The sequence below is a fragment of the Astyanax mexicanus genome, chromosome 2, assembly GCF_023375975.1.
Source record: "Astyanax mexicanus isolate ESR-SI-001 chromosome 2, AstMex3_surface, whole genome shotgun sequence".
In the NCBI taxonomy this organism is placed as follows: Eukaryota; Metazoa; Chordata; class Actinopteri; order Characiformes; family Acestrorhamphidae; genus Astyanax; species Astyanax mexicanus.
In genome coordinates this window covers 66,625,086-66,637,111 of record NC_064409.1, presented here as the reverse complement: position 1 = coordinate 66,637,111, position 12,026 = coordinate 66,625,086, and the positions used below count along the sequence as shown (strand labels likewise).

The 12,026-nt window shown below is 37.8% G+C and overlaps 3 protein-coding genes across 3 annotated transcripts; all 3 read left to right on the top strand.

The window, feature by feature from the left end:
• The first annotated feature begins 170 nt into the window (after positions 1–170).
• LOC111197364 (protocadherin gamma-B7-like) lies at positions 171–2,881 on the top strand. Its single transcript, XM_022686710.2, has one exon. The coding sequence runs from the start codon at positions 464–466 to the stop codon at positions 2,879–2,881; it is 2,418 nt and encodes an 805-aa protein (XP_022542431.2). The 5' UTR covers positions 171–463.
• A 736-nt stretch (positions 2,882–3,617) lies between these two features.
• LOC103034905 (protocadherin beta-15-like) lies at positions 3,618–6,276 on the top strand. Its single transcript, XM_049475070.1, has one exon. The coding sequence runs from the start codon at positions 3,856–3,858 to the stop codon at positions 6,274–6,276; it is 2,421 nt and encodes an 806-aa protein (XP_049331027.1). The 5' UTR covers positions 3,618–3,855.
• Positions 6,277–6,960: 684 nt separating this feature from the next.
• On the top strand, positions 6,961–10,388 carry LOC111193088 (protocadherin beta-16-like). Its single transcript, XM_049475069.1, has 2 exons — positions 6,961–9,598; positions 10,377–10,388. Exons 1-2 carry the CDS (start codon positions 7,190–7,192, stop codon positions 10,386–10,388), a joined length of 2,421 nt encoding a protein of 806 aa, XP_049331026.1. The 5' UTR covers positions 6,961–7,189.
• Positions 10,389–12,026: the final 1,638 nt, after the last annotated feature.

The window sequence follows — 12,026 nt, the reverse complement described above, 5'->3', positions numbered from 1 at the left end:
TTTCTAAATTGCTAGGTGAACTGTTTTTGTTGTATTTTAGTGGATGGAGGACTTGAAATCATGTGTTTGCTGCTGTCCATTGTGCTGCCATTGTATGGTATTCTAACTAATATTAATCAGGCCATGCCACATGCTAATTTAGTAAACTGCTAGTTCATAAATCTATTTAAATCTAAGGAGGCTCTAAACCGGCTCTTGGATATGTTGGGAATGCGGTCTAAAATATATTGTGCAATTACTTATCGTTACTCACAGCGTCGCTGTTCACCAGCACGTTTGAAAACTATTGACACTCTCTCCACCCCGCGTATGTCGTCACTTGTGAATTGGGCTTCACACAAAACCAGTAACCTGCATTGGTTGATACTTCCTTACGGATCCTGTTTTCCTACATATATTTTTTCCTTTTTTCGCATGATAAAAGATCCATAATCCATTTATAAAATTAATTACTTAGCTTGTCATGGATCGAGAATGCCGTTGGAGCGCTGGGATGATACTGTGCTTCTGTTTCTTTGTCCTCACGGCCCATTCTGTATATGGGGATGTCACGTATTCTTTGCCTGAAGAGATGAAACGCGGATCTGTGATTGGAAACGTAGCGAAGGACCTCGGACTCGAAGTGAACAAACTATCTTATCGCAAGGCTCGTATTGACACTGAAGGTAACCAAAAACGATGCTGTGACATTAATCAGAATACTGGCGACCTGACTGTGGCAGAAAGAATTGACAGAGAGGAAATATGCAGCGACAGAATTTCGTGTATTCTTCAGTGCGAGTTGGTGCTTGAAGGTCCATTAGAGCTCCACCGGATTATGCTTAAAATCGACGACGTAAATGACAATTCTCCAAGTTTCCAAAGGGATGTTATAAAGATTGAGATAAGCGAATCCGTGACCAAAGGTGGACGGTTTCGTTTGAATGAAGCTCATGATGCAGATATAGGAACAAATGCTGTTCAGAGCTACAATTTACAGAGAAACAATTATTTTGCATTGTCTGTTAACACAAATGCGGATGGAGGGAAATACAGTGAATTGGTATTAGAAAAAGAACTAGATCGTGAACAGCAGGATGAAATGACAATTATTTTGACTGCAGTAGATGGTGGTTCTCCACCGAGATCAGGTACTGCAGCAATACACGTCATTGTACTTGATGCTAATGATAATGCTCCCGTGTTTAGTCAATCTGTTTATAAAGTCAGTCTTTCTGAAAATTCTCCTTTAGATACTGTAGTGGTTACAGTGACGGCTACTGATGCAGACGAAGGACCTAACGGAGAAATTGAATATGAATTTAGTCGTATATCTGACAAGGCCAGGAAAATATTCTCTTTGGATCACAAAACAGGACAAATTAAGGTATTACAACATCTTGATTTTGAGGAGGAATCTAAATTCGAAATACGTGTACAGGCAGTGGATTCATATGGCCTTACTGGTGATACAAAAGTATCTGTAAATATAACAGATGTTAATGACAATATTCCTGTAATCCTTGTTAAATTTATAAATAGTCCTGTTCATGAGGATACCTTGATCGGTGCAGAAGTTGGCATCATTAACTTTCAGGACAGAGATTCTAAGGAAAACGGTCAGGTTCACTGCTCGGTTCAGGAAAACGTCCCTTTTAAACTTGTCCCATCGATTAAAAACTATTATTCACTGGTGACAACAGGTGAGTTAGACCGCGAGCTCGTTTCGGATTATAATATTACGATTACTGCTACTGATGAAGGGTTTCCACCTTTATCCTCCTCTAAAACTATTCACCTTTCAATAGCTGATGTAAATGATAATCCTCCCTTATTTGAGGAGCAGTTTTACAGCGTTCACATACAAGAAAATAACAAACCAGGCTCTTCTGTTAGTAAAGTAGCTGCAAAAGACCCTGATTGGAGACAGAACGGTACTGTTGTTTACTCTGTTATACCTTCTGATGTTAATGGTACACCTGTGTCCTCCTTACTGTCAGTCAATGGAGATACTGGTGTTATCCATGCAGTAAAATCTTTCGATTATGAGCAGTTAATGAGTTTTAAAATGATCATCTTAGCCAGAGATAACGGTTCTCCTCCACTCAGCAGTAATGTGACAGTGAGTGTCTTTATTACTGATGAGAATGATAACTTCCCACAAATATTATACCCCTCTCTAGAAGGAAACACATTCATGACTGAGATGGTGCCCAAAGCTGCCCAGTCGGGTTCACTTGTATCCAAGGTGATCGCAGTGGACGCAGACTCTGGTCAGAACTCGTGGCTCTCTTACCACATAGTGAAAGCAACTGATTCTGGACTTTTCACTATTGGTGAACACAATGGAGAAATCAGGATGAAGCGGGACGCTTCTGAATCTGACAATATGAAGCAGAATCTCGTGGTTTCCGTGAAAGATAATGGAGAGCCCTCCCTCACTGCAACATGTTCATTATATTTACTTATTTCTGATAACTTGGCTGAAGTACCAGAACTAAAAGACATGTCTTATGATGACAGCAGCTCCAAACTCACTTTTTACTTGATTATTGGCCTGGTGTCCGTCTCCACTTTCTTCCTTACCTTCATCATCATCATCCTGGCCGTGAGGTTTTGTCACAGCAGGAAACCAAGAATGTTGTTTGATGGAGCTGTGTCAATTCCCACTGCATATCTCCCTCCAAATTATGCAGAGGTGGATGGAATGGGAACTCTCAGAAGCACCTACAATTACGATGCATATCTGACAACAGGATCACGAACCAGTGATTTCAAATTCATTTCACCTTACAATAACGGAACTCTGTCTGCTGACCTGACTCTGCAGAAGACTAATTGCATTGTGGACGACCTTACAGGACTCGCCGTTGATTGCGATCAGGTGCAGTATACATGTTAGTAAGTTTTACGCTCTGAACGTTATTTGGTTAAGCTCTCGTCTATTTGTGAAAAAAAATGTTGAGTGGATTAAATCTGGAATGGTAAATGGTGGCATCTGTCTAACCTCTGATGACTAGAGTGTTTCGGTTAAGTTTTTTCTAGGATTGGTGTAGTGAAATATTCTTTGTTCACTCTTAATAGCGCGCACAATGGTTTACTATGTTCTGTACTTACTCACTGTTTGTTGTATACAATTATCGGTCACATATGAAAATACGTTTTTATAGCCTTATTCCTGAACAGGTCAGAATAGACATAAATTGTTTTCCGTTTCAAATATAATTACAGCAGTGTTGCTCTATAATATTATAATCTCTGTTGAATTTATCAAATTGTAGTGCTGGTTATGTGACCTTTTAAATAGAAAAAAGTACATGATTTCAATCAAAGTGTAAATATTCTAGAACAGCATTTATCAGGAGAAACGAGCACAATTATATAATTAGATTCATATCAGAGAGTTAAACGTAATGCATGATCATGTACGACTGGAGCTTATTATTGTTTTCGGGTTTATTCTTTTTTTAACGTTTATTGTCTTCATTACTTTAAGCAAATAACGCGTGTTTCTGTTTAGCAATTAAATTGTTTTACATGTTCTGCATATCCTTGACTGAATGTGTACACAATCTCTTCGTGGCCGCATTACAGTACATAAACACAATTTCATTTTTTTCAATCAATGTATGAAAAAAGTAGTATAATAGTAAATCCTGCAGTTTTCAAATATAACTCGTAGAGTCGCTGTTCACCAGCAAAGCATTTGGCAGCTGTACCACCTCATTCCCCACCCTCTCCATGATGTCACACAGCAAAAAAAAGGACAAAGTGCGTCCTTTGTCCTGACTTATACGTTTGATTTTACACAGTACGCTTGTTTCTGGAGAATTTTTGTTTCTGGAGAATTTGTTCGCGTTTAAAATCCTGTTCGTCATGGATCTTAAGCCATTTGCAGCTGTGAAGGTGATACTGGCATATTGTTTCTTCATGGTTATGGCAAACTCCGCGTTTGGAGATGTGAGCTATTCCTTTCCGGAGGAGATGAAACGCGGATCTGTAATAGGAAATTTAGCCAAGGATCTAGGGTTGAATGTAAACAGACTGTCAGCTCGAAGGGCTCGTATTGATACTGAAGGTAACCTCAAACGCTACTGTGACATTAATGCGAATACTGGAGAACTGACTGTAGCAGAAAGGATCGACAGAGAGGGGCTTTGCAAAGAAAAGATGTCTTGTCTTCTCAATTTTTATATAGTTCTAGAGAATCCTTTGGAACTGCATCGAATTGCATTGCAAATTACAGACATTAATGATAATTCACCAGTTTTTCCAAGGAATTTAATAAAACTGGAAATAACAGAATCCGCTTACAAAGGCTCTAGCTATCGCATTAACGACGCACACGATTCAGATATTGGAGTAAATGCAGTGCAGGCCTACAGCTTACAAAATAATGCTTACTTTATTTTAAATGTTAATTCAAACAATAATGAGGGGAAACAAATTAATTTAGTGTTGGATAAAGAGCTAGATCGTGAGCTGGAGAAGGAGGTATCATTAATTCTGACTGCAGTAGATGGTGGTACGCCACCGAACTCTGGTACTGTAACCATACACGTTACTGTACTGGATGCTAATGATAACGCTCCAGTGTTTAGCGAATCTGTATATGAAGTCAATCTGTCTGAAAATTCCCCGATAGATACATTGGTGGCGTCTGTGAGTGCTACTGATGCAGATGAAGGACCAAACGGGGAAGTAACCTATGAATTTAGCAGAGTTTCTGACACTGCCCGAAAGTTTTTTTCATTAGATAAAACATCTGGAGAAATTAGGTTAATAGGTCAGGTAGATTTTGAAGAGGATGCAATATATGAAATGCAGATTGAGGCAAAAGATGGTTATGGACTTTCATCTTTCTCTAAAGTGATAGTAAATATCCTAGATGTTAATGACAATAATCCAATGATATATATTAAATCTTTGAATAGTCCAGTTCCTGAAAATGTTGTACCAGGTACAGAGGTAGGCATCATTAATGTGCAGGACAGAGACTCTGAGAACAATCGACAGGTTCACTGCTCCATTCAGCAAAACATTCCTTTTAAACTCGTGCAGTCTATTAAAAACTATTTTTCTTTGGTTACAACAGATGCATTAGATCGAGAAATAATACCTGATTATAACATTACAATCACTGCTACTGATGAAGGCTCTCCACCTTTATCCTCCTCTAAAACTATTCAGCTTTTAATAGCAGATGTAAATGATAATCCACCTGTATTTGAGGAGCAGTTTTACAGTGCTCATGTGAAAGAAAATAACAAACCAGGCTTCTCTGTTTGTAAAGTAGCAGCAACAGACCCAGACTGGAGACAGAATGGTACTGTAGTTTATTCTCTTTTGTCCTCTGATGTTAATGGAATGCCAGTGGCCTCCCTTTTATCCATTAATGGAGACACAGGTGTTATCCATGCAGTGAGATCTTTTGATTATGAGCAGTTTAAAAGTTTTAGATTTCTGATCCTAGCCAGAGACAATGGTTCTCCTCCACTTAGCAGTAATGTGACTGTGAGTGTCTTCATAATGGATGAGAATGATAACTCCCCACAAATATTGTACCCCTCTTTGGAAGGAAACTCTTTTATGACTGAGATGGTGCCCAAAGCTGCCCAGTCAGGCTCTCTGGTATCAAAGGTGATCGCAGTGGATGCAGACTCTGGTCAAAATGCGTGGCTCTCCTATCACATAGTGAAAGCAACTGATCCTGGCCTTTTCACTATTGGTGAACACAGTGGAGAAATCAGACTACAAAAGGATGTTTATGAATCCAATAATATGAAGCAGAACCTTATTGTTTCTGTGAAAGATAATGGAGAAGCATCTCTCTCTGCCACATGTTCACTTTACTTACTCATTACTGATAACTTGGCTGAAGTACCAGAACTGAAAGACATGGCTTATGACGAGAGCAGCTCCAAACTCACTTTTTATTTGATCATCGCGCTGGTGTCCGTCTCCACTTTCTTCCTGACCTTCATCATTATCATACTGGCCATGAAGTTTTGTCACAGGAGGAAGCCCAGACTGTTGTTTGATGGAGCTGTTGCCATTCCCAGTGCGTATCTCCCTCCAAATTACGCAGAGGTGGATGGAATGGGAACTCTCCGAAGCATCTACAATTACGATGCATACCTGACCACAGGATCACAAACCAGTGATTTTAAGTTTGTTACATCTTATAATGATGGAACATTGCCTGTTGACTTGACTTTGAAGAAAACCCAGTCTTTTGTTGGTGAACTTGATGGATTTGATGAGGTTTCCAATGACTCCTTTCAGGTACGACATTAAATTATATTTTTAATCTTCAAGGTAACACTTTCCTTCTGCTCTGTGTTTCCATGCAGTATCTGCCTTTGTTGCCGTTTACATGCTGTGTTTTTTATTATATAAAATTTTGGAAAATGTAGAGTTAGTGTATGGTACAAATTTGGTTCTCATTGTTGTCTGTTCAGCTCTACTAAAGATTTACTTGCAGTTTGAAAATGTTTTACCAGTACACAAAACTTTCTTTCACTACTATCAAAATAATAGTACTATAGAATTAGAGTACTATCAACTCTGTAACAAGGTACATTACATGTCATATTCTTCAACTACCTGCTGAAAGAAAATTTTAGTTGTCCAAATGTAATTTTCTTTAGCACATTTAGTATCATTTAAAATATTTTTTAGAATGCAAATGTGATTACATACTCCGTTCCTATAAAGATGCTGCATAACCATTTTGAAAAATTATAAGGACAGGCGACTAAAGTATGTTTACCATACTGTCTGTGAACGGTATGTACAGAACGGTATGTACAGTATGTACACTCTATACTCTTAGCTAATGACAGCCATCAAATCTTGAATCTTGAATCTTGAATGCGACTCACGGTGTCGCTGTTGTTCTGGGAAACCGCAGATATTACAGGCGCCATTAGAGTCAGGCATACACGCGCAAAATCACGGATCTTAAATGAATACTCCGTTCATATGTGACTTGCGTATGATGTAGAGATCCTGTAATTCGTATGGGCCTGATGTACACACCCACTTTCTTGTCTCAAACATATTTACGATAGCACTTAGCGGGCGCTTTGTCTCGCTTTACCATTAAGCAGCCATTCTGCCTTGCCTTTGACTGCCCATCTCAGTCATTGCTTGCGTCTTGTAGTAGATCTGATTATTATTGTGGATGTAAATTTGAATCCGGTAGGAAATGGCTTTTAAAGGATTCTTCGATTTGAATTGGATGCTGTGCTTTTGTCTTTTTGTGCTTGTTGTGAACGCCGCCAACGGAGACGTAAGCTACTCTTTTCCAGAGGAGATGAAACGCGGATCTGTGATTGGAAATATAGCTAAGGATCTCGGGCTCGACGTGAAGAAATTGGCAGCTCGTAAAGCTCGGATTGATACTCAGGGCATAGGAAAACGGTACTGTGACATTAATTTGAATACTGGAGAACTTACTGTAGCAGAAAGGATTGACCGAGAGGAAATATGTGGGGACGAGCTATTATGTGTTTTAAAAATTGATCTAATGTTAGAGCAGCCTTTAGAGCTACATCGGGTTTTACTGCAAGTTGAGGATATTAATGACAATGCGCCAGTGTTTTCGAAGGATATGATCACGTTTGAAATTCAAGAATCCGCTGACAGAGGCGCCCGGTACCGTGTGAACGAGGCTCACGATGCAGATATAGGGCAGAATACCGTGCGGGGCTACGTGCTGGAGAAAAACGAACACTTTTCTCTGGCCGTCAATACGAATAATTATGGTAGGAAGTATGTTGAATTGGTGTTAGATAAAGAGATAGACCGCGAGCTGGAGAAAGAGATTAAATTAATTCTGACTGCACTCGACGGAGGAACTCCGCCGAAATCAGGATCTGTAACAATACATGTCAAAGTGATGGATGCTAATGATAATGCTCCTGTATTTAGTCAGACCGATTACAGATACAGTTTGCCTGAAAATCCACCTTTAGGTACTATAGTGGTTACAGTGAGCGCTACTGATGCAGATGAAGGACTAAATGGAAAAGTGACCTATGAATTTGGTCGTATATCTGTTAAAGCCAAAAAAATATTCTCTCTGGATCAAGATAATGGCCAGATTACCGTTACGGGCCACATTGATTTTGAGGAGGCATCAATATATGAAATGACTGTTGAAGCAAAAGATGAGTTTGGTCTCTCATCTGAAGCAAATGTACTGATAAAAATTCTAGATATTAATGACAACCCTCCTGAAATCTTTTTGAAGTCACTGCATACACCAGTCCCTGAAAATTTGTCTCCAGGTACAGAGGTGGGCATCATTAATGTGCAGGACAAAGACACTGAGAACAATGGACAGGTTCGATTGTCTATTCAGCAGAATGTTCCCTTTAAACTCGTTCCATCTCTAAAAAGCTACTATTCTCTAGTGGTAGAAGGTCAACTAGATCGAGAGCTTGTTTCTGATTATAACATTACAGTGACTGCTACCGATGAAGGTTCTCCACCTTTATCCTCCTCTAAAACTATTCATCTTTCAGTAGCTGATGTAAATGATAATCATCCTGTATTTGAGGAACAGTTTTACAACGCTCATGTGAAAGAAAATAACAAACCAGGCTCCTCTGTTTGTAAAGTAGCAGCAACAGACTCAGACTGGAGACAGAATGGTACTGTAGTTTACTCTATTTTGCCTGCTGATGTTAATGGAACCCCAGTGACCTCTTTTTTATCAATTAATGGAGACACTGGTGTTATCCATGCAGTGAGATCTTTTGATTATGAGCAGTTTAAAAGTTTTAAAGTGCTTGTCTTAGCCAGAGACAATGGTTCTCCTCCACTCAGTAGTAACGTCACTGTGAATGTCTTCATAATTGATGAGAATGATAACTCCCCACAAATATTATACCCCTCTCTAGAAGGAAACACTTTTATGACTGAGATGGTGCCCAAAGCAACTCAGTCAGGCTCTCTGGTGTCAAAGGTGATCGCAGTGGATGCAGACTCTGGTCAGAACGCTTGGCTCTCTTACCACATAGTGAAAGCAACTGATTCTGGACTATTCACTATTGGAGAACACAGTGGAGAAATTAGACTCCAAAAAGACATTTCAGAATCCATTAACATAAAGCAGAATCTAATTGTTTCAGTGAAAGATAACGGAGAGCCTTCACTCTCTGCCACATGTTCACTATATTTACTAATTTCTGATAACTTGGCTGAAGTACCAGAACTGAAAGACATGTCTTATGATGACAGCAGCTCCAAACTCACTTTTTATTTGATCATCGCGCTGGTGTCCGTCTCCACTTTCTTCCTCACCTTCATCATCATCATCCTGGCTGTGAGGTTTTGTCACAGGAGAAAGCCCAGAATTTTATTTGATGGAGCTGTAGCCATTCCCAGCGCGTATCTCCCTCCAAATTACGCAGATGTAGAGGGAGCAGGAACTCTCCGCAGCACCTACAATTATGATGCATATCTGACCACAGGATCACGAACCAGTGATTTCAAGTTTGTCACATCTTACAATGATGTCACTTTGCCTTCTGACTTGACTCTGAAAAATGTCCAGTCATCTATAGACGACCTTTCAGGACTTGATGGTGATACGTTTGATTCTTCCAAGGTATGCTTTTTTACAGATATTTTAATAAGAATACTATTTCGTCTAATTTTCATTTTTTTCTCCTTTTTTAAGTAGTGTGAATTGTCTGTGTTACCTTAATCCAAGTTCTCTCATCTTGAGTGCTTTTAGTTTAATGTCATTTTATGACAAATTCTCAAATATTCACATTAAAAATAATATACAGAGTTGCCCAGGTAACTGTAGTACATATAGTACATTTCCTGAAAAACAGTAAAAATTTTTTTTATGGCTTGTTCCTAGTGAACAAAAAATGTTTTAATTAGTTTGCAACAATTTACGTCCAGTTCAGGATGGTAAATTCTCTATAAATAATGGGTAAAATATAATTACTTAATAGTTTTGTAAAGTATAAATGTTTGTTTAAAGTATAGATACTTTTTAAAGTAATATAAAAATTGCAGAATCAAAGTACATGTAAGAAAGTCCTAATATTACTTTGCTCATTAGTCAGCACTGGTCTTTACATATGTAAATAAACACAGAAGTTAGCTCAAATGACAGATTTTTTTTTTAAATGTTTCATTATGAGGTGTATTTGTTAAATATTTTTTTGTGTGAAATAATAGTTAAATGTGACAATTTATTTTTATTTGGGCACATTGATAGAAGTACCCTTCATAACACGACTGTATATTGGGGCATGTGTTTATTGGTTACAAAGCTATATTTAAGTGCTAAATATAAAAAATATATATAATATCATTTGTTTTGTAACTAATTTTGCTGGCTCTGTTTATACCTTTGTTTGAATTTTCAGTACATTTTCTAAGAACATTGTAAATAAGAATGCTCAGTGAAATTTCTTCATATGGCAACAAACAAATAATCTAGAATTATTAAAATCAAAAGAATATTTTGAGTGAAGTACTGTCCTATTTAAAACATTTGTGTGTTGAATATGCCTGGTTAAAAAGGTTTTTATGAATCAGACGATTTTTACTGGAAGTTAACTGCATGACATATGGGTGATCTGCATCTAGTGCATCCTCCTTGGTTCATAAATCTGAAAACATGAAAACTTTGAGCCAGTCATACTTATGATGTATCGTAGTCTCACTATGCAATGGGTAAGTTTGGCTTTTTGTATATTGCTGAGTAGACCGTTGTGCTTGTATTCTCATTCATGATTATGATGAAAGAGTTGGATCCACGTGTTTGTTGCTGTCCATGGTACTGCCACTATGGTATTGTAACTTATATAAATCATGCAATATTTACATGAATTTACTTGTTTTCTTGACACTGGTACATGCAAATAAAAACAATGCTAGGTTGCACTTTCCCTCTTAGTTTATTATTGATCATTTGCAACAGGACACAAGAGCATTTAATGCAAATTTAGTGGCTCAAAATGGCACTATAATGGTTCTTGGATCTGTTGGGAATGTGTTGTGCAATTTTCAAGATGTCAGCATAATTGCAGACTTTAATCACGATGTGTCTCTCTTATGATATAGTGAAACCAAACAATTATTGACTTTTGGAGTATTCAGACACAAGATATATGTTTCTGAATCTGAAAACATTGCATAGAATATAATTGTTTTAATAAGAGATAATAGACAATCTCACCTTTCTGCAACATACCTATTATATTTAATAACTTCTTATAACTTGTCAGAAGTACCAAAACTAAAATACTTGCCTTTTGTTTTATAATGAGAGCAGTTTCAAACTTTGTTTATTACTTTCTTCATCTTTATCCTATGCAAAAGGAAACACACTTTCACAACAAAAAATAGACTGATGTTTGATGGAACTGTGGTCATTCCCAGTGCATATTTCCTTCCAAATTATGCAGAGGTGGAGAGAGTGGGAGCTCTTCTTAATACGTAAAATTACTATACATATCTGACCACAGGATCATTAACCAGTGATTTTAAATTGGTCACATCTTACAATGTCAATGTCATCTTAACATAAACTCTGTCTGATAACCTGACTCTGAAGAAGATTAAGTCTTTTGTTGGTGAACTTGAGGGATATGTTGATATTTCAAACAACACCTGTCAGAAATGACATAAAATTTCTCCATTAATCCTGAAGGTTCCCCTTTTTTCATGCTCTGCTTCCATGCAGTATATGTCATTTGCTACTGGCAACCTGCAGTGTATCGTATTACAGCTGGATTATGTAGGTGGATTCAGTATGATGGAATGTGCAGTATGATTTGTCTGTACAGTTAGTAATCAGTACAAAGTTGTTTTTCAATGTTGTCTTAACATTTGTGGCTTGAAGCTCCATAGGCCATAGGTTCACCAGAATAGAACCAAATGCTTATCAAACCATTAAGTCACTTTTGTCATGCAAAATGCATTTTTTTTTGCAATTGTTTGTGATTTGATCTTAACATTTTTTGAGAGATGGCTGGTCATGGTTACATAAACATTACGTCCATTTTGTTTAA

Coding starts and splice junctions, on each gene's coding strand:
- LOC111193088 (XM_049475069.1), top strand. CDS start 7,190: ATGGCTTTTAAAGGATTCTTCGATTTGAATTGGATGCTGTGCTTTTGT.
- LOC103034905 (XM_049475070.1), top strand. CDS start 3,856: ATGGATCTTAAGCCATTTGCAGCTGTGAAGGTGATACTGGCATATTGT.
- LOC111197364 (XM_022686710.2), top strand. CDS start 464: ATGGATCGAGAATGCCGTTGGAGCGCTGGGATGATACTGTGCTTCTGT.